General features: G+C 36.0%; 1 protein-coding gene across 1 annotated transcript; it reads right to left on the bottom strand.

Moving 5' to 3' along the window:
* Window positions 1-1,887: 1,887 nt before the first annotated feature.
* Window positions 1,888-6,759, bottom strand: LOC25486761 (uncharacterized). Its single transcript, XM_013608481.3, has 8 exons — window positions 6,318-6,759; window positions 4,794-4,931; window positions 4,489-4,557; window positions 4,312-4,383; window positions 3,916-3,998; window positions 3,690-3,821; window positions 3,189-3,402; window positions 1,888-2,236 (listed from the first exon to the last, which is right to left on the bottom strand). Exons 1-8 carry the CDS (start codon window positions 6,711-6,713, stop codon window positions 2,192-2,194), a joined length of 1,149 nt encoding a protein of 382 aa, XP_013463935.2. The 5' UTR covers window positions 6,714-6,759; the 3' UTR covers window positions 1,888-2,191.
* Between the last annotated feature and the right edge of the window lie 19,674 nt (window positions 6,760-26,433).

The raw sequence follows: 26,433 nt of genomic DNA on the forward strand, positions 1-26,433 counted from the left end.
TCGTTGTATGCATTGTTGAGTTGTATGTAGATATACACAAGTGTAGTTCACTGCATAATCATAAATTGGTGAGGGCTCATGCCCTGGAACGCCTTGTCGTTCAATTGGTGAGGCTGTGAATGCTAGTTCATTCAAATTGTTGAGGGCTCATGCCCTGGAATGCCTTGTCATTCAAATGCGTTAAAATGGTACCACGTGCATTGTCGCATTTTGTTGCTGAGTTGTAGTAGAGTTGTCAAGTCTTTGCATAAGTCTTTGTCGTTGGTTGAAATTGCCAAATGTTGATGATGTTGTTGATTATGAAATATATATATATATATATAATGAAGTATTGAATTTATTTTAAGGTGTTAGATTCAACTGATGAATTATATATCTATTATTGTTGTTTGTGAATTTCACCCCTTCTGCTTGAAAATGTTGTCATTCGTATGGGTAACTTGCAGGTGATCCAGAATAGTAAAAGTGATGGTTCAAGTGTCTAGGGCTCTGATACGTAACAGGATGGGATATAGTTGTTATAATTTCATTCCTTATGTATCAATGTTTGAAACATGTTGTTGGAGCCTCTATTATTGTTTTGAAACAAATGTTGATGACTATTTATGTTGAGGTCTTTGTGCCATAATTTATTATTGGAGAATTTATTGTTGGATGTTTAATGATTAAGTGATTGAAAATATTCCGCTGCAATGTATTGATATTTTATCAAAGTTGATTTAATAAATAGTACTTTATTCTATTTAAGAAATTTTGAAAAGTAGTGTGACATTCCCGTTTTGTTGTTGAACTCTGATTTATTTATTTAATATTTAGTTGTTGGGATAACGGGGTGTTACAATAACAAGCCATCCCCGTTTTTTACCTACAAAAAACCAAAGCTTTCAAAGTAAAAACCATGATTGCCAACGGTGACAGCATGTGCCTCTAGAGCCAAGTCCAACGCATCAACCGCGACGGTCAAACGACCTCTCCATCTCATGCAGCCAGCCCACGACGAGGAACATCACCGACGAGCTCTTATCCAATGGCCCAGTTGCAAGATCAACCCCTCTTGGGTCCTCCACGGCCCGACGAGGTGGCAGACAATTCCACCCCAACGGAAACGTTGGTCAACTACCTAATCCACACGGTTCAACCACAAACGTCGATAGCCGAGGAGCAAAATCAACACATGGCCTACCTCGAGCAGTCGAATAGGCAGTTGATCACTCTCCGCAATGCTCCTTCCCCACCACGTATCAGAAGAGGAAGGAGCCCTCGCCCGTCCCGATCCATATCTCCAAGGCACTCAAGCAACGTGAGATATCCTAGCCAGAGTCGGCGGTCGCCAAGAAGGAGATCTCCTAGACGATCTCTCCCAAGGAGGTCACCGCCAAGACGCAACAGACGCTCTTGGCCCTCCTCCAATTTTGAAGATGATCATGATGCTCGAAGCGATCGTAATGCCTACGGTCCCTTCACACCACGCATCCGTGAAGCTGAAATCCCCCGCGGATTGGAAAAGCCGCCCCAGATGGACTCGTACGATGGAACCATGGATCCGGACGAAAATTAAAACACATTCTTTGATAGCGCTTGCAAATTTAGGAATGTAAGACACATTCTTTTATCTTGACAAAAGTTGTTGCAAAGTTGGATAACTTTTCATGTGCCATTGCTAACTTCAGACATGATCATTTTAAGCTTCTTGTGATTTTGCAGAAGCTTCAGATTTGATTTTTGAATGAATCAGTTTACACTTTTGATGGTCAATAAGCTTTGTGGCCGGATATGCTCATTTAAAGACCTATTTTGTCCTTAAAATTGTATACACTGCAAAAATATAATTTGTAGGCAGACAATTATTTTGTCCTTGTATGAATATGTCATATATGAACTTGCACATGCCAAAGAAAAAGTGAAAGCCTACTGTACACTATTATTTTTTTTTACAATTTGATGAGTAGCACCTAATGACCATGCACCTTATTTGCCAATGTCTTTTTACATGCCTACTATTTTTGGCTCCAAACATCACTCCGTGTATCTGAACATAATTTGTAATATTACATTTGATATCATCAGTCAGACAACAGAGAATGACATCAATATGGAAAAACTTGGTGTGTGGGAAAATGACTTTTAAGATGGAATTTTTTACTGACTGGAGTGTTGAAAAAAAGCAGCCATGAGTACTTCATTGTTAATGCTAATCCAATGAGAAGTCATCTAACCAAATGAGCACTTCATTCCTCTTCAATGTCATAAACCACAAGACAAATGAAGCAAATGTCAGTACTTAAGCAGACAAATATCAAATTGAGGCAACACAACTCATCAAATAAATATCCATATCTCCAGTGGGACAATTATAATTGGGGATTAAAATCTGTCAAGAGTCTAACATTTGATGAAGACCTTAACTATATAAGCAGGAGACATCCCTCGCTCTACAAGCCGATTTTATAGGAGCTGAGTTAGGCCCAACCCAAATTCTAAGAAAATCCATAGGCAGCATTACATTAAAGAATTAAGAGGGAACTAATAGCTCACGAATATAAACTGAATAATGCATATAGTAGAAAAACTAAACCATAATGGAACTTCAAATCCATCAAGAGGCATGCATGTAAGAAGTAGTTTCGACAGAGATCCATCTTGTCTAGAATTGTTAGGTTAGGTTCAACAAGTAGGACTGATCACAAGTGGTCTGTCTTATCTTGGAGAAAAACCCTTTAACCATATAAAATAATTAGGTTAGTGTTTTACATTATTTTAATTTCAATTAATCTTGGCAAACTAGTTTTCTGCTCTAGCCCATCTATCAGGGAATCACTTCGACTAAACTTAAATGTACAATGCTGTAAAATACTTTAAACATGAATGCTAGTCTCTAATGGGGAGCCTTGGCGTACGGTAAAGTTGTTGTAGCGTGACTGAAAGGTCACGGGTTCAAGTCTTGAAAACAGACTCTTGTGTAAAAAACAGTGTAAGGCTGCGTACAATACACCAATTGGTGGGACCCTTTCCCGGACCCATATATTGGTTTATTGATAGAACAAAATTGAGAACACATCAAGAACACAAGTCACTCCCCTTAGAAAACAAGGCTCTGGCCGAGCATTTTCTTTTTGTTATAGAAATAGAGCAAGCACCATGCATATTCAAAATCAAATGGCAACAATCAAGAAGGTTTCGCAGCATACCATTATGAAGGACCATGTTCGACCTGGATCATTGTAACGGGCAAGCAAACAACCGGGCTGAGGTTTAAGACCATCTTTAATGATATTGGATCGCAAAATTTTCTCCTTTTCGCGAACAATATCCTCCATGGGTTTTCCACTAAACTTTATTACTGCAGCAATGCCTCCTTCTACCTTTCTCAAGCTAACCGTTTCTTGATTAGGATTTGGTAAACTGTCAAAAGATTACACAGTAAGCACAGATCTTAATTCAACTAAAGATATTGCTCTAATTTTTACACAAAACTGCCTTTCTTTACTATGCATATGTTTGGCAACATAGTACACTACTGTTCTTGCGTCCCTAGGCAACTAACCCTTTATTTGTCTGAAGCAGGAAATCAGAGAGATAGGCAGATGCAAGGCACAAACATGGAAAACAAACAGACCCTAAGCCAAGACATGTATCTCTTGGAACAAAATTGTTCAAATTTTTAAAACATGCAAAATTCAGAAACATACCTCTTTGTTTCTTTGTCTGATGGAAGAACTATTTGGATTGAGACTTTGGACAAGTCAACATCAATGGCTTGAGTGAATACAGGAGTAGTCATCGGTATCTTCTCTGTTGTGGAATTCTTTCCAAATATATACCTGCGAATGAAGATTTTTAACATGTATGCATTACCTGAAATAGAGAGCCACAAATTAAATAAACAAAAGATTTATTTGATGTATAAAGTCCTACCCAGCAACATCATTAAAGCCGGTATTCCCAGATAGCTTGTCTCCATTTGTTTCTACTACTACGAATGGATCATACTGTCTAACCTGTTATACCATCAAAAAACAATGAATTCAGTCAAAATTCAATCTGGTACTCAGCCATATAAGATACATCCTTTTGTTTTTGACTTGAAGTAGCTTTATAATGGTGGTTAAAAGAACGACTTTAATCCTTTTGTATTAACTTTTGATATGTTTGTGGTGCAGTTTTCATAAAGGCACAATCACCAAAGGTAGAGTTTACCTTTTGATATGAGGATTCATGCAAAATTTCATTGCAGAACAGAATAGCAGAACAAAGATAAATTTTAATTATATCAATACAAAAAACACTATGTTCATGAATGAGAAGGTTGACCTCATAATTTGCTGTCCGTTTTAATATTTGATATTTGGGTGATTCCAAATCTGGTGTCTTGTAAATCCTCAACTGCAAAATGTCAAATCTTCATAGTAACAACTCACGACAAATTTCGGAAGACTCACAAAAGAAAAAAAGTCAAAGGTATGCATCAAGAGTGAAATAGAATGATACCTGTTTTAATACTTCCAATAAACCTTCAAACGAAAAATAGTCATTTTTCTTTAGTGAATCCCAAAAGTCCTGGGAAATTGAGGAATACGAAGTTAAATTACCGACATAATACCACTTCATTTATGATTTGTTAAAAAAATCAGAAGCATCAAGGTTTTCATATGTCTGCAATCTGACCATACTGCAATAAAGGTTGCATCAGCAGCATTTGACTGCATTTTTTCTATGATAGAAAAAATCATGACCCGATTGCAACCAAAATTTAAAACCATAGATAACACCAGTACTGGATAGTTGGAACTTACCACATGGCTACAAAACTTGCCATTTTCTGGGTTAACACCCATAACAGATGTTCCTGTAAACACCAATTCTGGTTTCCATGGAAGTAGCATGAATTTCATAACCATGGTCCATCTTGTAGTTATTTCATAAGGTCCTGTCTATAGCAACTCAATCAGTCCAATTGAACAAACAAGACATAAAAAAGTTAAGGTGAATTTTATTAAACAATTTAATTAAATGTTTATCAAATAAGCGTTTGTTATACAATAAATGTTTATGTATACGTTACTGTGAACTATCAATATAGACACGGACACGGACACGGAGTATGACAGTGACACATAGACACCTACTCCCTCCGGTCACTATTATAAGCAAAAATCAACTTTTTAGGTTTATTCAATAAATGATGTATTTGGTCCATAATGTAGATCAAATACATCATTTATTAAGTGAACCTAAAAAGTTGATTTTTGCTTATAATAGTGACCGAAGGGAGTATAATATTGTATGAAAATCACAGTAATTGAATGTAGTAATCACATATGCTGGTCTCGTATAGATTTCGAACATTACCATGTGTTGTACATAGGACATGTCATTGATCTGAAGTGTTTGTGCTGCATTGATAAATTTATTTCTCTAACCGAAAAAATGAATATGACTTAACTATCTTTACATAAAAGTCCAAAGTCGATTTTATAAAATATCATAGGAGCTTGTTAAAGTAAGATTATATAGACTTATGATCTCTAAAGCACCGACACCACTAGCATTAAATATGTCCCAGTGTCGACATGCGTTAATAGGCTGAAACTTGTTTTGGATAAGCAACATAATTAACCACATATAGTATTAACGGTTAACATTCTTAATGTATAAGCTATTTTTGTAACAAAAGATAAAATCAAATCAAATTGTTTTCTTATAAGCTATTAGTTGTTTTCATAAGTCTGAATAGCTTATGACTCTGTTTTGTAAAAAATAGCATCTAGTTGTCAAGCTAGCTTTAGAGGGTGAGCTTATAGCAGATAAGCTAGTTGATTGAATTTGAAGTGATTTGCACATATATTGTTTGAACAAGTTTATAAATATGAAATGACATAAAAAAAATTTGTTTAATTAATATATATTTTTTTAGTTTTTCAATTAAGATAACATGGGTAAAATTGAGAGAGAAAATTGATAAACTATAAGCTACTTTAATTAGCTTACCAAAAAACGCTTTTAAGTTACGAAAATTAAGTTGCAAATTCAAGAAAAAAAAATGACGGTTATCAAACAAATATTTTTTCGGACATGAGATTATAAACTAGGATCATGTTAACTAGTACCCTATAAACTAATTTATTGTGCTTTCCAAACAGACCCTATATAAATAAGCTGAAAACATGGACATATGTCCTAAGTTGCTATCTCTATAAGTTCTTCTAAGGTGTTGCATAGATATTTATTTATGTCAATAGATAAGTTCAAATAAGTCGATAAAAATAACCCTAAGACGAAGTAAGCCTTAAAGCGAAAAAGGAAAGAGAGAAACAAACCGGTTTAACCCAATGCAACTGAAACTGAGGCCTGAAGATTGTTTTAAGAAGAGCAATGTTGAAAAGATAACCACTCAAATCATCATGCTTAGTAATTGGGTCACGAAAGAAGACACGTTCATCATAAGCACTTTTATCAATACCCTTATCATCAAAGAGGTGAGGAAGATCGTCGTAAAGAAACGCAACAAGTTGCTGCAAATCAAAACTCGATTTTTGTGTACTCTGCTCTACTAAGCTCAGCTTAATGGCCCATTTAATGTGATTTTTTTTACGGTGTCTCTGTAGTGGCTGGAGAAGAAGTGGAGGGTTGTGGTGGATGTTGACGGCGGAGACTGGTCGCCGGAAAGTGGTGCAAGTTGTAGGAAATGCGTGGGAGAGAATGGAAGTGGCCATGGAAACGGAAGATAGTGAATCCTGGCCACGTAACAAATAACTGGATTTCTTTTTTCTATTTTCTTTTTCTTCCTATTTTTTTTTTACAACTTTTTCTTTCTATTTTCTATTACACAACAAACCAATGTTGTGATCTATTTTGCTGGTGGTCGAGGTTCGAACCTCTGACTTTATATATGTTAATGCATTGTACCAACTGAGGTAAACTCGTAGGACAGTGTTGTGATCTTTTAGAATTGAAGATTGTAATGTCTTTTAACAAATAAATCTTTTTTTAATAAAATTTTATTTTTTGATACAACCTTTTTTTTAATAGAATTTGTTATAATGACATTTATGTTTGAAATGAGACTATTAAAATAGCGTAGAACACAATAAATTTATTATAGTCTTAACTATTACAATTAAATTTTTTCTAAAAAAAAAAAAAACAACTATTACAATTAAAATTTCATGCATCTCATTAACTAGCAATATTTTATGAATATTACCTAAAATTTAAAGGAGTAGTGATATTTGAACAACTCTTTTGGTACAACTTTTGGGACAACCTTGTTGTTCTCTCTTCTCATTGGTCAAAAAACAATAAAAAGAGAAAAAGGAAGAGAGAGAATATGAAGATAATGTGAGTATGAGAGAGACAGTTGTACAAAAATTGTACAAATATCATTTCTCAATTTAAAGCAAACTATTATGGAGCTTTTTGGTATGTTTTGCTAGAAATATATGCGAGTTTGTTGTTTTTGGTCTCAGTAAACTGCGGGTGGGTAAATTTGTTTATGTGTCATCAGATGACTTCATTCATTGTTATCAAAATCTTAGATCGGTGCTCGTCAGCTTACATACATATTCTATTTTCACTTTAGTTGGACGCTCGTACATGGGTTTACCGGATTGTACAATTGGTGTTGGTTGATTTCTCTCATTTGAGATTTGTTGCTCTTTTACCCATTAGGGTTGACATGTATTTATCCATTTGGGTTGTTTGTTTTCTGCTTGCATTGTGCAACACCCAAATTTTTAATATTAATTTGTTAATTTTATTATAAGATAAACTCATTTGGGTTGGTCTAATGGTATTGGCTTGGGACATGGGTGTGTGTTCCTCCTCAATGTCTCTGGTTCGATTCTCTCCAGTGCTAATTTAGCTTCTTCAAAAAAACAAATATTATAAGATAATATTGTTGGTCGGTATGGCAATCTAATACGCGCTAGAGTGGGTGAATAGCGATTTAAATATCAATTCGAGTTTGTAGGGAAAGCGTTTTTAAAAAAGGCAAATTACGACTTGTTGGATTAAGCACGGTTCAATAACAATGAACAAAATCACAATATTATGTTCAAGCTAAAATTAACTTTGAATTGAGAGATTTTAAGTAATCTTAATACAATTCAAAATTAACACAATTCACGCAAATTATAAAACAAGCACAATCTCAAACCAAACCTAGAAACAATTAATCACTTATACTAATTAACACAATTGTGTACGTGTTTGATAAATTGTCAATGAATCAAAACTTATGAGTCAATAATTAGTCATTAATTAGTGTCCTTTATTTAATATTTAAGTTTATTTTAACTAGATTCAATATGTTTTTATTTCCTTCTAGAACTATTTTACTTCAATTGCAAGTTATTTTATTTTAGGAACAAATATTTGAAAGATGGAGTCTTGGAGCAAAAGAAATGAGAATTGGAGCTTATTCATGCCAAAAATATAAAGATCTCATGCAAAAATATATTGTGCAAAGATTCATGCCAAAAATATGAAGATCTCATAACAAAATATCTTGTGCAAAGAATTCGAAGATCTTGTACAATAATAAAAAAGTGGCGCGCCCCATTATACCCTTTTGCTGCTTCTGCTTCTGAGACAAGGTACCTATTTTGACCTAAAAGCCCATGGTTTCTTCTGGAACATTCTAGTGAATAGTTGCTTAGGTTTTAAGTCGACATAAGACTATAAATAGAGTAGCTAGCTATCATAACAATTCATCTTTTGTTCTTGGAATAAAAGTTCCCCTTTATTTTATTGTTATTTACTTTCTTCTTCTTCTCTTCTATGTCTACAATGAACGTTAGTGAGTAGACTCTTTTTGTCTTGGGATTGTTGGATAAGTCTAATGACATAATCCTAATCAAACCAATCTTTAAACCCTAATTTCTAATCTAAATTCACCGTTTTAACATGAATTAACCATTATCAAACTGTAGAAGCGAAAGTGGAGGGTTTGATAATTGTTAATCCATCATCTTAAATATCAATTCATAAAACAAAAGTGGAGTTTTGATATTCGAACAAGTGAATTTAGACAAGGATTGCAAAGGCAGCGAAGTAGTCTTTGCAATCCTTGAGACATATAAGTTTCGAACTTCAAGGATTATAATAGTAATCAAGTCAGCGAAATAGGCTTGGTTGCTAGAGCAACCAAAATCTAATAGTAATCAAGTCAGCGAAATAGGCTTGATTGTTAGAGGAACATAAGAGAAACTTGTCTTTAGAAGTTAGGTCTAACATAAGGTTCTAGGTTTAATAGTTTGGTTTGTGAATTTTATTTTCATTATTTAAAGTTAATTGAATTCATAACTCTTTGTCGAAACGATACTCATCTTTTTACTACTTCGGTAGAACCGTGCACCTGCGGTTTTATCTCATCAAGTTTTTGGCGCCGCTGCCAGGGAGTTATTGTAATTTGATTGACTTTTTAATAGTGGTCGGTCTAAAAAAATATATATACTAATAAAATATATATATATATATATATATATGCAAATATAAAATAAAAATATAAAAAAAAATCTTTTTCTTTTTCTTTTTTTTCTTTTTTTCTTTTTTTATTTTTCTACCTTCAGCTATAATATATCTATATATAAAATCTCTCTCTCTCTCTCTTCCTCCCTCCCTTTCTCTTTATTTATTATTTTTTTTTTTTATCTTTAACCATTTTGATTTCAAGCATGACTCAAAACTATTATCAATGGACTTCTTCCCCTGTTTTACCTCCTTGTTATGGAATATTTGGTCATACTGGTGTTGAATGTCAACTAGGTAGTGTTGTTAGAAGTCCTGAGCAAGTAAACTATGCTCAATATAATCAAGGGTTTATAAACTATGCTCAATATAATCAAGAAAAGATGAAAGCGTCGCAGAGTCGACAAAAGAGTTATCATGATAAGCGTACGAAAGACCTCGAGTTTCAAGAAGGAGACCAGGTATTTTTGAGAGTCACTCTTGTGACTGGTGTTGGACGAGCTTTGAAGTCAAAGAAGTTGACTCCTAGATTTATTGGTCCGTATCAGATATCAGAAAGAGTTGGAACGGTGGCATATCGAGTAGGTTTACCACCGCATCTTTCGAATTTGCATGGTGTCTTTCATGTGTCGCAACTTCGGAAGTATGTTCCGGATCCATCTCATGTGATCCAAAGTGATGATGTACAAGTTAGAGATAACCTTACAGTTGAGACTTTACCGGTAAGGATTGATGATTGAAAAGTGAAGACGTTGAGAGGCAATGAGATACCTCTTGTGAGAGTCGTTTGGGAAGGAGCGACTGGTGAAAGCTTAACGTGGGAGCTAGAGAGTAAGATGCTGGAATCATATCCAGAGTTGTTTGCATGAGGTAAATTTTCGAGGACGAAAATCTTATAGTTGGGGAGAGTTGTAACGCCCTCTTGAATTATTTAATTGAGTCTATAATTTATTAAGATGAGTTTATATTATATTTATATGATACGTGTGATTTAAGATGATTTTATGAGGAGTTGTGACTTATTTTATTGTTTAATAAAATAAGATTTGAAAATAAAATAGATATTGAGTGGAGGGGTTGTTTTGAGATTTTAGAGAGTTTTGGGGGAGAAAGAGGAATAAGATAAAGTTGATAGAGGAGATATAAATAAGAGAGACCTAGTTTAGAAAAAAATAGTACGTACGATCAGTTTTTGGAAAAAAGGGAGAAAAAGCCAAGAGAAGAGCAAGAGACCTAGAGTGCTGCGATTTTTGATTCTAAGGTAAGGGTGAGTCTAGCATTCAATTCTATTAAGTTGTATAACTCATATGATTGTATTTAGCAAGTGTAGGATTGAATTAGAGAAGTTTGAAAATTAGGATTAATCAGAGAAATTGAGAATTAATGGATGAAAAGTAGTTAGATTGATGTAGAATTTGTTTATAGACCTTAGATAAGTCATAAGATGATTACAGGAATCAATGTTAGGCTTAAAGGGAGGCTTTCACAAGGGCTTGGTCTAAGGTCCGTAGGAAGAGTGTGAAGCATTTGGGTGTGAGATCTGGTATTGCTCATGAGGCCTATACTCAGTGGGTAATAAACCGAGCTGAAGAGATTGGTATGCCATACCCTGCTATGAGACATGTGGCTGCATCTGCTCCATCTATACCTTTACCTCTACCTCCCACAACTCAGGAGATGTATCAGGAGCATCTGGCCATGGAAAGTCGTGAGAAACAAATGTGGAAGGCCCGATACAATGAGGCTGAGAATCTAATCATGACTTTGGATGGTAAGGATGAGCAGAAGACTCATGAGAACCTGATGTTGAAGAAGGAATTGGTTAAGGTCCGAAGGGAACTTGAAGAAAAGGATGAGCTACTTATGCGGGACTCCAAGAGAGCCAGAGGACGACGCAACTTCTACGCTAGATATTGCGGTTCGGATTCGGAGTCTGAGTCTGAGGATCATCCCACCACTTCCTATGCTTGAGAGTTTTATTTGTTTATATTTCAAAAGTCTTCCCTTGGCTTAGTATTTCAAAGGGATTCATCTTGTAAACGCTTCGTTTTGCTTTGTTTGTTTAGATATTGTTTACAAAACTCCTAATTTGTCTAAAAATCCTTCGATGTCCAAAAACAACTTTTGCATTTGCATTTGTACATATCATGCATCATGTGCATCATTCATCAAGCCACAAAAGGTTTCCAAGTGCTCACTGCCTCCTGGTTCTTCTGCCACAGAGATTGAAAGGTGGCTCGTGCTCGGAAAGTTTACGAATCAGACAGAATACACCGGACTAGACTCTACAGAAAGAAGAATTCGGCAGCCATGGAAGAAGAGAATGCTCAGCTCCGTACCGAGTTAGCCACTCTAAGGGAAGAATTGGCTAAAGCTAATGATGTCATGACCGCTCTGCTAGCCGCTCAAGAACAATCAGCCACTGTAACGCCCTCTTTGAATTATTTGATTTATTTAATTATTTAATTGAGTCTAAAATTTATTAAGAAGAGTTTAAAATATATTTATTTGATTATGTGATTTATTAAGTGGCTTATGTTGTTATTTAATAGATTAAGATTTGAAAATAGAAATAAGATTGAGTTGAGAGTTTGTTATGAGATTTTAGAGAGTTTTGGGGGAGAAAGAGAAATAAGATAAAATAGAAAAAGGGTTATAAATAGGAGAAACCTAGTTCAGAAAAAATATAACGTACGATCAATTTTGGAGAAAAGGGAGAAAAAGCCGAGAGGAGGGGGAAGACCTAGGAGTGCTGCGATTTTCATCTATAAGGTAAGGGTGGGACTAATATTCAATAATCTTAAGTCATCGATTCTGAAAATTGGATTTAACATGTTGTAGGTTTTCGTTTTTGAGAATTTGGGAATTAGGGTTAAAAGTGATTAATTGATGATTTTCTAAAATAATGTTTTTGGTCAAGTTTTATATGGTTTTGAGTCTCTTTTGATCTATATAAATGTTTAGACAAATTTTAGAATCAAATTTGGGCATTGGGAAGTCAAAATTGGGATTTTTGGGTGAAAAATTTGGGCACAGGGACAGCATCTTCTGTTTCATGTTCTTGCGTCTTTTTCACACGTTTCTGTTTTGAATTAGCCTTTGGTGTAAAGATGAAAGTTGTAGATAATTTTGTTAGCTTTCCAATGGCTTTGGTGTGGCGTAAAAATGAGTTTTGGTTTAGGAGTTATGATGAAAATACTCCAAGGAGGTCTTAGTGAATTTTTATGAATTTCAGCACAACTTTGTCCGAATTTGAAATGAAAACTGGTATTGATTGGTACAAAATTGGTCTTAGGTGTAAACACGAAAGTTGTAGGTATAAATGTTAGCTTTCTAATCCCGTTGGTTTGACTTCAAAAGGATTTATAGAACTAGAGTTATAGTCAAATTACTGCACGTAGGTCACAGTGAATAATTGAATATGATTGATGAATTAGTATATGTTGTGAATACGATATTGTCCATGATTGATGAAGTGTTATATGTATATATGATGTTTTAAGATGCTGATTATCATTTGATGTTGTTATACTGTGATGTAATTGTATATGCATTACTTGAATTATATGTGAATAATTGAGACGTTGTTGACTTGCATTTGATATTATTATGTCATGCTGTTTTTGTATACTGTTGTGTTGCTGTTGTTATTTAACTAAGCTGCATGAGTCGGTCTAAGTTGATTAAGATGATGAAGTTCCAAATTATTGGATTATATAAGAGGTTGTCGATTTAAGATGTTAAGAGGTCGAGTCCATGCATTAGCATTTCATTGTTGGGGGCTTGATGCCCTGGAGCCTTTGCTCAATTAAGTTGAGGGCTTGATGCCCTGGGAGCCTTTTTACGCTCAAATAAAGTTGAGGGCTTGATGCCCTGGAGCCTATTTACGCTCAAAGATTGGTACCACATGCATGATTAGAAGATTAAGTTGCATAGTCAAGAGGTTAAGTTGTCAAGTTGTCAAGTTATCAAGTTGTCGAGTTGTTAAGTTGTTAAATCATGAAATTGTTTAAAGCTGTGTTCTTTATATGAACTATTAAAGAAGTGAATTATGATATATTATTATCTATGATGAATATTATGATGATTACATGATGTTGTCTATGAGTTGTTAAATATGATTGATGATGCTTATGTTGTTAAATGTAATTGATGAATTATATGCTTAATATTATTGTTTGTGAAATCTCACCCCTTCTGTTTGCCCACCATGGGCAACTAACAGGTAACCAAGAATAGTTGATGTCGTGTGAGCTTTCCTTCTCGTGTGTCTTAGGTGCTCTGATACGTAACGGGATGGGAACTTTGTTATTGCTTTTCTATTCCTTACGTATTGTTTTTGAAGATTTATGACTATGTTTTTAGATTAGATTTTTATGCGACATTTATGAAGAGGCCTTCGTGCCAAAGACTGTTTTAGTTATTGAAATAAATTCCGCTGCGAAGTATTAAAGATCTTGTATTTGAATTTTAAAGGATAAATAGTTATTTATTCAGTTTATGATTTTAAGAAAAGAATGTGACATTCCGTTTATGTTGAAAAACTCTGATTATTTATGCGAAATTTTTATGTTGGGAAAACGGGGTGTTACAGCCACGGCTATCCCTATAGCCACAGCTATACCGGTGACTACAAGCATGCTCCCAACCGCATCTGCAGATGTAACGCCCTCTTTGAATTATTTGATTTATTTAATTATTTAATTGAGTCTAAAATTTATTAAGAAGAGTTTAAAATATATTTATTTGATTATGTGATTTATTAAGTGGCTTATGTTGTTATTTAATAGATTAAGATTTGAAAATAGAAATAAGATTGAGTTGAGAGTTTGTTATGAGATTTTAGAGAGTTTTGGGGGAGAAAGAGAAATAAGATAAAATAGAAAAAAGGGTTATAAATAGGAGAAACCTAGTTTAGAAAAAACATAACATACGATCAATTTTGGAGAAAAGGGAGAAAAAGCCGAGAGGAGGGAGAAGACCTAGGAGTGCTGCGATTTTCATCTATAAGGTAAGGGTGGGACTAACATTCAATAATCTTAAGTCATTGATTCTGAAAATTGGATTTAACATGTTGTAGGTTTTAGTTTTTGAGAATTTGGAAATTAGGGTTAAAAGTGATTATTTGATGATTTTCTAAAATAATGTTTTGGGTCAAGTTTTATATGGTTTCGAGTCTCTTTTGATGTATATAAATGTTTAGACAAACTTTGGGATCAAATTTGGGCATAGGGAAGTTAAAATTGGGATTTTGGGGTGAAAAGTGTGTTTTTCCCGAGTTGCTCTCTGACAGCATGTCCTGTTTCATGTTCTTGCGTCTTTTTCACACGTTTCTGTTTTGAATTAGCCTTTAGTGTACACATGAAAGTTGTAGATAATTGTGTTAGCTTTCCAGTGGTGTCAGTTTCACTTGAAAATGATTTTCGGTTTATGAGTTATGGTCAAATTACTACACGTAGGTCACAGTGAATTTTTATGAATTTCAGCACAACTTTGTCCGAATTGAAATGAAAACTGGTATTGATTGGTACATAATTGGTCTTAGGTATAAACACGAAAGTTGTAGGTATGGATGTTAGCTTTCTAGTGCCGTTGGTTTGACTTCAAAAGGATTTATAGAACTTGAGTTATGGTCAAATTACTGAACGTAGGTCACAGTGAATAATTGATTATGATTGATGAATTAGTATATGTATGTGTATGTTTGTGAATATGATATTGTCCATGATTGATGAAGTGTTATATGTATATATGATGTTTTAAGATGTTGATTATTATTTGATGTTGTTATACTGTGATATAATTGTATATGCATTACTTGAATTATATGTGAATAATTGAGACGTTGTTGACTTGCATTTGATATTATTATGTCATGCTGTTTTTGTATACTGTTGTGTTGCTGTTGTTATTTAACTAAGCTGCATGAGTCGGTCTAAGTTGATTAAGATGATGAAGTTCCAAATTATTGGATTATATAAGAGGTTGTCGATTAAGATGTTTAAGAGGTCGAGTCCATGCATTAGCATTCAGCGATTGGGGCTTGATGCTCCGGAAGTATAATAATACTCAAATAGCGATTGGGGCTTGATGCTCCGGTAGTATAATAATACTCAAATAGCGATTGGGACTTGATGCCCCGTATTGGTACCACATGCATATAAGAGGTCTAAGTTGCATAGTCAAGAGGTTAAGTTGTCAAGTTGTCAAGTTATCAAGTTGTCGAGTTGTTAAGTTGTTAAATCATGAAATTGTTTAAAGCTGTGATTCTTTATATGAACTATTAAAGAAGTGAATTATGATATATTATTATCTATGATGAATATTATGATGATTACATGATGTTGTCTATGAGTTGTTAAATATGATTGATGATGTTTATGTTGTTAAATGTAATTGATGAATTATATGCTTAATATTATTATTTGTGAAATCTCACCCCTTCTGTTTGCCCACCATGGGTAACTAACAGGTAACCAAGAATAGTTGATGCCGTGTGAGCTTTTCCTTCTCGTGTGTCTTAGGTGCTCTGATACGTAACGGGATGAGAACTTTGTTATTGCTTTTCTATTCCTTACGTATTGTTTTTGAAGATTTATGACTATGTTTTTAGATTGGATTTTTATGAGACATTTATGAAGAGTCCTTCGTGCCAAAGACTGTTTTAGTTATTGAAATAAATTCCGCTGCGAAGTATTAAAGATCTTGTATTTGAATTTTAAAGGATAAATAATTATTTATTCAGTTTATGATTTTAAGAAAAGAATGTGACATTCCGTTTATGTTGAAAGACTCTGATTATTTATGCGAAATTTTTATGTTGGGAAAACGGGGTGTTACAATTGGTATCAGAGCAGGTCGGTCCGTCCGGCCAAGTAGTTGAGTCGTGTCAAGTCGTGTGACAGTTGAAATACTGTCTTATGTTGTCTTGATTGTTGTTGTGTTTTCTGACTAATTGTTATGTTTATTATGTGATCATGTTTGATTGACTAACTTTGATGTGGCTTACATGTTTTGTTTGAAGTTTCTATTTGGCTATGTTTGGTTTAAGATGTTTAGGCAATAATTGAATTCCTTTCTTGTGTGCTTTGAATTTCGAGGACGAAATTCTTTTAAGGGGGGTGGAGTTGTAACGCCCTCTTTGAATTATTTGATTTATTTAATTATTTAATTGAGTCTAAAATTTATTAAGAAGAGTTTAAAATATATTTATTTGATTATGTGATTTATTAAGTGGCTTATGTTGTTATTTAATAGATTAAGATTTGAAAATAGAAATAAGATTGAGTTGAGAGTTTGTTATGAGATTTTAGAGAGTTTTGGGGGAGAAAGAGAAATAAGATAAAATAGAAAAAAGGGTTATAAATAGGAGAAACCTAGTTTAGAAAAAACATAACATACGATCAATTTTGGAGAAAAGGGAGAAAAAGCCGAGAGGAGGGAGAAGACCTAGGAGTGCTGCGATTTTCATCTATAAGGTAAGGGTGGGACTAACATTCAATAATCTTAAGTCATTGATTCTGAAAATTGGATTTAACATGTTGTAGGTTTTAGTTTTTGAGAATTTGGAAATTAGGGTTAAAAGTGATTATTTGATGATTTTCTAAAATAATGTTTTGGGTCAAGTTTTATATGGTTTCGAGTCTCTTTTGATGTATATAAATGTTTAGACAAACTTTGGGATCAAATTTGGGCATAGGGAAGTTAAAATTGGGATTTTGGGGTGAAAAGTGTGTTTTTCCCGAGTTGCTCTCTGACAGCATGTCCTGTTTCATGTTCTTGCGTCTTTTTCACACGTTTCTGTTTTGAATTAGCCTTTAGTGTACACATGAAAGTTGTAGATAATTGTGTTAGCTTTCCAGTGGTGTCAGTTTCACTTGAAAATGATTTTCGGTTTATGAGTTATGGTCAAATTACTGCACGTAGGTCACAGTGAATTTTTATGAATTTCAGCACAACTTTGTCCGAATTGAAATGAAAACTGGTATTGATTGGTACATAATTGGTCTTAGGTATAAACACGAAAGTTGTAGGTATGGATGTTAGCTTTCTAGTGCCGTTGGTTTGACTTCAAAAGGATTTATAGAACTTGAGTTATGGTCAAATTACTGAACGTAGGTCACAGTGAATAATTGATTATGATTGATGAATTAGTATATGTATGTGTATGTTTGTGAATATGATATTGTCCATGATTGATGAAGTGTTATATGTATATATGATGTTTTAAGATGTTGATTATTATTTGATGTTGTTATACTGTGATATAATTGTATATGCATTACTTGAATTATATGTGAATAATTGAGACGTTGTTGACTTGCATTTGATATTATTATGTCATGCTGTTTTTGTATACTGTTGTGTTGCTGTTGTTATTTAACTAAGCTGCATGAGTCGGTCTAAGTTGATTAAGATGATGAAGTTCCAAATTATTGGATTATATAAGAGGTTGTCGATTAAGATGTTTAAGAGGTCGAGTCCATGCATTAGCATTCAGCGATTGGGGCTTGATGCTCCGGAAGTATAATAATACTCAAATAGCGATTGGGGCTTGATGCTCCGGTAGTATAATAATACTCAAATAGCGATTGGGACTTGATGCCCCGTATTGGTACCACATGCATATAAGAGGTCTAAGTTGCATAGTCAAGAGGTTAAGTTGTCAAGTTGTCAAGTTATCAAGTTGTCGAGTTGTTAAGTTGTTAAATCATGAAATTGTTTAAAGCTGTGATTCTTTATATGAACTATTAAAGAAGTGAATTATGATATATTATTATCTATGATGAATATTATGATGATTACATGATGTTGTCTATGAGTTGTTAAATATGATTGATGATGTTTATGTTGTTAAATGTAATTGATGAATTATATGCTTAATATTATTATTTGTGAAATCTCACCCCTTCTGTTTGCCCACCATGGGTAACTAACAGGTAACCAAGAATAGTTGATGCCGTGTGAGCTTTTCCTTCTCGTGTGTCTTAGGTGCTCTGATACGTAACGGGATGAGAACTTTGTTATTGCTTTTCTATTCCTTACGTATTGTTTTTGAAGATTTATGACTATGTTTTTAGATTGGATTTTTATGAGACATTTATGAAGAGTCCTTCGTGCCAAAGACTGTTTTAGTTATTGAAATAAATTCCGCTGCGAAGTATTAAAGATCTTGTATTTGAATTTTAAAGGATAAATAATTATTTATTCAGTTTATGATTTTAAGAAAAGAATGTGACATTCCGTTTATGTTGAAAGACTCTGATTATTTATGCGAAATTTTTATGTTGGGAAAACGGGGTGTTACAATTGGTATCAGAGCAGGTCGGTCCGTCCGGCCAAGTAGTTGAGTCGTGTCAAGTCGTGTGACAGTTGAAATACTGTCTTATGTTGTCTTGATTGTTGTTGTGTTTTCTGACTAATTGTTATGTTTATTATGTGATCATGTTTGATTGACTAACTTTGATGTGGCTTACATGTTTTGTTTGAAGTTTCTATTTGGCTATGTTTGGTTTAAGATGTTTAGGCAATAATTGAATTCCTTTCTTGTGTGCTTTGAATTTCGAGGACGAAATTCTTTTAAGGGGGGTGGAGTTGTAACGCCCTCTTTGAATTATTTGATTTATTTAATTATTTAATTGAGTCTAAAATTTATTAAGAAGAGTTTAAAATATATTTATTTGATTATGTGATTTATTAAGTGGCTTATGTTGTTATTTAATAGATTAAGATTTGAAAATAGAAATAAGATTGAGTTGAGAGTTTGTTATGAGATTTTAGAGAGTTTTGGGGGAGAAAGAGAAATAAGATAAAATAGAAAAAAGGGTTATAAATAGGAGAAACCTAGTTTAGAAAAAACATAACATACGATCAATTTTGGAGAAAAGGGAGAAAAAGCCGAGAGGAGGGAGAAGACCTAGGAGTGCTGCGATTTTCATCTATAAGGTAAGGGTGGGACTAACATTCAATAATCTTAAGTCATTGATTCTGAAAATTGGATTTAACATGTTGTAGGTTTTAGTTTTTGAGAATTTGGAAATTAGGGTTAAAAGTGATTATTTGATGATTTTCTAAAATAATGTTTTGGGTCAAGTTTTATATGGTTTCGAGTCTCTTTTGATGTATATAAATGTTTAGACAAACTTTGGGATCAAATTTGGGCATAGGGAAGTTAAAATTGGGATTTTGGGGTGAAAAGTGTGTTTTTCCCGAGTTGCTCTCTGACAGCATGTCCTGTTTCATGTTCTTGCGTCTTTTTCACACGTTTCTGTTTTGAATTAGCCTTTAGTGTACACATGAAAGTTGTAGATAATTGTGTTAGCTTTCCAGTGGTGTCAGTTTCACTTGAAAATGATTTTCGGTTTATGAGTTATGGTCAAATTACTGCACGTAGGTCACAGTGAATTTTTATGAATTTCAGCACAACTTTGTCCGAATTGAAATGAAAACTGGTATTGATTGGTACATAATTGGTCTTAGGTATAAACACGAAAGTTGTAGGTATGGATGTTAGCTTTCTAGTGCCGTTGGTTTGACTTCAAAAGGATTTATAGAACTTGAGTTATGGTCAAATTACTGAACGTAGGTCACAGTGAATAATTGATTATGATTGATGAATTAGTATATGTATGTGTATGTTTGTGAATATGATATTGTCCATGATTGATGAAGTGTTATATGTATATATGATGTTTTAAGATGTTGATTATTATTTGATGTTGTTATACTGTGATATAATTGTATATGCATTACTTGAATTATATGTGAATAATTGAGACGTTGTTGACTTGCATTTGATATTATTATGTCATGCTGTTTTTGTATACTGTTGTGTTGCTGTTGTTATTTAACTAAGCTGCATGAGTCGGTCTAAGTTGATTAAGATGATGAAGTTCCAAATTATTGGATTATATAAGAGGTTGTCGATTAAGATGTTTAAGAGGTCGAGTCCATGCATTAGCATTCAGCGATTGGGGCTTGATGCTCCGGAAGTATAATAATACTCAAATAGCGATTGGGGCTTGATGCTCCGGTAGTATAATAATACTCAAATAGCGATTGGGACTTGATGCCCCGTATTGGTACCACATGCATATAAGAGGTCTAAGTTGCATAGTCAAGAGGTTAAGTTGTCAAGTTGTCAAGTTATCAAGTTGTCGAGTTGTTAAGTTGTTAAATCATGAAATTGTTTAAAGCTGTGATTCTTTATATGAACTATTAAAGAAGTGAATTATGATATATTATTATCTATGATGAATATTATGATGATTACATGATGTTGTCTATGAGTTGTTAAATATGATTGATGATGTTTATGTTGTTAAATGCAATTGATGAATTATATGCTTAATATTATTATTTGTGAAATCTCACCCCTTCTGTTTGCCCACCATGGGTAACTAACAGGTAACCAAGAATAGTTGATGCCGTGTGAGCTTTTCCTTCTCGTGTGTCTTAGGTGCTCTGATACGTAACGGGATGAGAACTTTGTTATTGCTTTTCTATTCCTTACGTATTGTTTTTGAAGATTTATGACTATGTTTTTAGATTGGATTTTTATGAGACATTTATGAAGAGTCCTTCGTGCCAAAGACTGTTTTAGTTATTGAAATAAATTCCGCTGCGAAGTATTAAAGATCTTGTATTTGAATTTTAAAGGATAAATAATTATTTATTCAGTTTATGATTTTAAGAAAAGAATGTGACATTCCGTTTATGTTGAAAGACTCTGATTATTTATGCGAAATTTTTATGTTGGGAAAACGGGGTGTTACAGCAGACGCTCGCTTTGCTATGCCAGCCGGGTTTCCGTATGGGCTTCCACCGTTCTTCACTCCCAGTACTGCAGCGGGCACTTCGGGCACTGCTAACAATGTTCTGATCCCTGCAACAAATGTTGTCTCCATCAATGCTACTTTGCCACAAACAACGGCAGCGGTCACTGAGCCTCTTGTGCATACCATGCCTCAAAGTGTTAACATCAACACACAGCACGGAAGCACCCCCGTAACCAAAACCATGGAAGAGATGATGGAGGAACTTGCTAGAGAACTCCGTCATGAGATCAAAGCCAATCGAGGGAATGCGGACTCTTTCAAAACTCAAGATCTCTGCTTGGTGTCAAAGGTGGATGTCCCTAAGAAGTTCAAAATCCCAGATTTCGACCAATACAACGGGCTGACCTGTCCCCAGAACCACATCATCAAGTACATCCGAAAGATGGGCAATTACAAAGACAATGATTCCCTTATGATCCACTGCTTCCAGGATAGTTTGATGGAAGATGCTGCAGAGTGGTATACTAGTTTGAGCAAAAATGACATCCATACCTTTGATGAATTAGCCGCTGCTTTCAAGAGCCACTACGGGTTTAACACCCGATTGAAGCCGAACAGGGAATTCCTCAGATCTCTCTCCCAGAAGAAGGAGGAAAGCTTCCGTGAATACGCACAGAGATGGAGGGGGGCAGCTGCCCGCATTACTCCCGCTCTTGATGAAGAAGAAATGACCCAGACATTCTTAAAGACCTTGAAAAAGGATTATGTTGAGAGAATGATCATCGCTGCCCCGAATAACTTTTCGGAGATGGTCACCATGGGAACCCGTCTGGAGGAAGCCGTCAGGGAAGGAATCATTGTGTTCGAGAAAGCTGAATCCTCTGTGAATGCATCAAAGAGGTATGGTAACGGACACCACAAGAAGAAAGAAACGGAAGTAGGGATGGTGTCAGCTGGAGCCGGTCAATCCATGGCTACTGTTGCTCCTATCAATGCAGCCCAAATGCCTCCGTCATACCCATATGCGCCGTATTCTCAGCATCCTTTCTTTCCGCCATTTTATCATCAGTACCCTCTGCCACCGGGTCAACCTCAAGTACCCGTTAATGCAATCGCTCAACAGATGAAACAACAGTTGCCAGTTCAACAACAACAACAAAATCAGCAAGCTAGACCTACTTTCCCTCCGATACCGATGTTGTATGCTGAGTTGCTTCCGACTTTACTCCATAGAGGGCATTGTACAACCAGACAGGGCAAGCCCCCACCTGATCCGTTGCCTCCAAGGTTCAGGTCCGATCTCAAATGTGATTTTCATCAAGGTGCCCTGGGTCATGATGTCGAGGGGTGCTATGCTTTGAAGTATATCGTGAAGAAGCTCATTGATCAAGGAAAGCTGACTTTTGAGAATAATGTCCCACATGTCCTCGACAATCCTCTTCCAAATCATGCCGCTGTAAATATGATCGAAGTATGTGAGGAAGCTCCTAGACTTGATGTCCGTAACGTCGCAACTCCTTTGGTGCTTCTACACATCAAGCTGTGCAAAGCTTCTCTGTTCAGCCATGATCATGCCAAGTGCCTAGGATGCCTTCGTAATCCTTTGGGTTGCTATACTATTCAAGATGATATCCAAAGCTTGATGAATGATAATTTTTTGACTGTCAGTGATGTCTGCGTAATTGTGCCAGTTTTTCACGATCCGCCTGTCAAGAGTATGCCTTCGAAGGAGAATGCTGAGCCACTGGTGATAAGGTTGCCCGGACCGGTACCGTATACTTCAGATAGGGCTATCCCGTACAAATATAATGCTACCATAATTGAAAACGGAGTAGAAGTGCCTCTGGTGTCCTTGGCTGTGATGAACAATACCGCCGAAGGAACTTCAGCAGCCCTTAGGAGCGGAAGAGTCCGTCCACCGTTGTTTCAAAAGAAGGCAGCTACGCCTACCGTGCCACCCATTGACAAGCCAACCCCGACTGATGTTTCTCCCGTTAACAGAGACGCGAGCCAACCAGGCCGGTCTATAGAGGATTCTAATCTGGACGAGATTTTGAGGTTGATCAAAAGAAGTGATTATAAGATTGTAGATCAGCTGCTGCAAACTCCGTCGAAGATATCCATTTTGTCTCTACTCCTGAGTTCCGCTGCTCACAGAGATACCCTTTTGAAAGTATTGGAGCAGGCTTATGTGGATCATGAAGTAACTGTGGATCACTTTGGTAGCATAGTGGGGAACATTACCGCCTGCAGCAACCTGTGGTTCAGTGAAGATGAATTGCCCGAAGCAGGAAAGCATCATAATCTGGCCTTGCATATCTCCGTAAATTGCAAGTCCGACATGATCTCAAATGTGTTAGTAGACACTGGCTCATCTTTGAACGTGATGCCCAAGTCAACGCTGGATCAACTGAGTTACCGGGGAACTCCTTTGAGGAGGAGCACTTTTCTGGTCAAAGCCTTTGATGGAACCCGCAAGAGTGTTCTCGGGGAGATAGACTTTCCAATAACTATCGGTCCCGAAACCTTTCTAATCACCTTTCAAGTCATGGATATTAATGCCTCTTACAGCTGTCTCTTGGGGAGACCTTGGATACATGACGCGGGGGCGGTGACCTCTACTTTGCACCAAAAGTTGAAATTTGCAAAAAGTGGAAAGCTTGTTACCATACATGGAGAGGAGGCATACCTGGTTAGCCAGCTATCATCTTTCTCTTGCATAGGGGCAGGATCTGCAGAGGGGACCGCTTTTCAAGGATTAACTGTCGAAGGTACGGAGCCCAAGAGGGATGGGACTGCAATGGCTTCTTTGAAGGATGCACAGAGAGCCGTCCAAGAGGGTCAAGCTGCCGGCTGGGGCAGGTTAATACAGCTTTGTGAGAACAAGCATAAGGAAGGTCTTGGCTTTTCCCCAACTTCAGGAGTTTCCACCGGGGCATTCTATAGTGCTGGGTTTGTCAACGCAATCACAGAAGAAACAACTGGATTTGGCTCGAGGCCTGTATTTGTTACACCAGGAGGCATTGCGAGAGATTGGGATGCCATTGACATTCCCTCAATCATGCATGTTTCTGAGTAATGTACCTTGTTGCTTAAGTATCTTGTTTTTTCAAAATAACAATCATCTCGCTCTGCCCAAAGCGAGAGTGATATTTTCTGTAAGGGCATGTTTGTTTCGGCATTGCCGTTGATTAATAAAAAATTGTCGTTTCTTTCACGACTGCTTTTTTTTAGTGCCTTTTTTCCTTGGAAATAATGGTAATGCCAGAAAAAACCAAAATATCTGTATTTTCTTATTAATTTCAAAAATCTGCGTAAAAACCCTCTTTCTAAAATCATCCAACCATTTTACGCAGATTGAACTATAATAAACCCGTTGGGCACAGTAATCCTGCATTCCCTCCGAATTTTGAGTTCCCAGTGTATGAAGCCGAAGATGAGGAAGGTGATGACATACCATATGAGATCACTCGGTTACTTGAGCAAGAAAAGAAAGCCATTCAGCCTCACCAGGAAGAGATTGAGCTTATCAACATAGGTACCGAGGAGAACAAGCGAGAAATCAAGATCGGTGCTATTCTAGAGGAAGGGGTTAAAAAGAAGATCATCCAACTCCTCCGGGAATATCCGGATATTTTTGCATGGTCGTATGAAGATATGCCAGGTCTAGATCCTATGATTGTGGAGCATCGGATCCCCACCAAGCCTGAATGTCCTCCCGTCAGGCAAAAATTGAGAAGGACTCATCCAGATATGGCTCTCAAGATTAAGAGCGAGGTTCAAAAACAGATTGATGCGGGTTTCCTCATGACAGTTGAGTACCCTGAATGGGTTGCCAATATTGTACCTGTGCCAAAGAAGGATGGTAAAGTCCGGATGTGTGTTGACTTCAGAGACCTGAACAAAGCTAGTCCAAAAGACAACTTTCCATTACCTCATATTGATGTGCTTGTTGATAATACTGCTCAGTCTAAGGTGTTCTCCTTCATGGATGGTTTCTCCGGTTACAATCAGATCAAAATGTCTCCTGAAGATAGAGAAAAGACGTCTTTTATCACTCCATGGGGTACTTTCTACTACAAAGTGATGCCATTCGGCCTAATAAATGCTGGTGCTACCTACCAAAGAGGGATGACTACGCTGTTTCATGACATGATTCACAAAGAAGTCGAAGTATATGTCGATGATATGATTGTGAAGTCAACAGATGAGGAGCAACATGTTGAATATTTGACAAAGATGTTTGAAAGGTTGAGAAAATACAAGCTTCGATTGAATTCCAACAAATGTACATTCGGCGTTAGATCCGGGAAGTTATTAGGCTTCGTTGTCAGCCAAAAGGGCATTGAAGTCGATCCTGATAAAGTCCGGGCCATCCGAGAAATGCCAGCTCCACAGACCGAGAAGCAAGTCAGAGGTTTCCTCGGGCGTTTGAATTACATCTCCCGATTCATATCTCATATGACCGCAACCTGCGGGCCGATCTTCAAGCTACTCAGAAAGAATCAGCCTATTGTATGGAATGATGAATGCCAAGAAGCTTTTGATAGCATCAAAAATTACCTGCTGGAACCACCTATCCTTGTGCCACCCGTGGAAGGAAGGCCTTTGATTATGTATTTGGCAGTATTTGATGAATCCATGGGATGCGTACTTGGTCAACAGGATGAGACTGGAAAGAAAGAACATGCTATCTACTATCTAAGCAAGAAGTTCACCGATTGTGAAACTCGGTATACAATGCTTGAGAAGACTTGTTGTGCTTTGGCCTGGGCCGCTAAACGCCTGCGTCATTATTTGGTGAATCATACAACTTGGTTGATATCCAGAATGGATCCGATAAAGTATATCTTTGAGAAAGCTGCTGTTACTGGGAAGATTGCACGCTGGCAGATGCTTTTATCTGAATACGATATTGTGTTCAAAACTCAAAAGGCAATCAAAGGTAGCATTCTTGCCGATCATCTTGCGTACCAACCTCTTGATGATTACCAACCAATTGAGTTTGATTTCCCCGATGAAGAGATCATGTATTTAAAATCAAAAGACTGCGAAGAACCGTTGATTGATGAAGGTCCAGATCCCAATAGCAAGTGGGGTTTAGTCTTTGATGGTGCTGTCAATGTTTATGGTAAAGGAATTGGGGCAGTCATTGTATCCCCGCAGGGGCATCACATTCCTTTTACCG

This window comes from Medicago truncatula, chromosome 2, assembly GCF_003473485.1.
Source record: "Medicago truncatula cultivar Jemalong A17 chromosome 2, MtrunA17r5.0-ANR, whole genome shotgun sequence".
Classification (NCBI taxonomy): Eukaryota; Viridiplantae; Streptophyta; class Magnoliopsida; order Fabales; family Fabaceae; genus Medicago; species Medicago truncatula.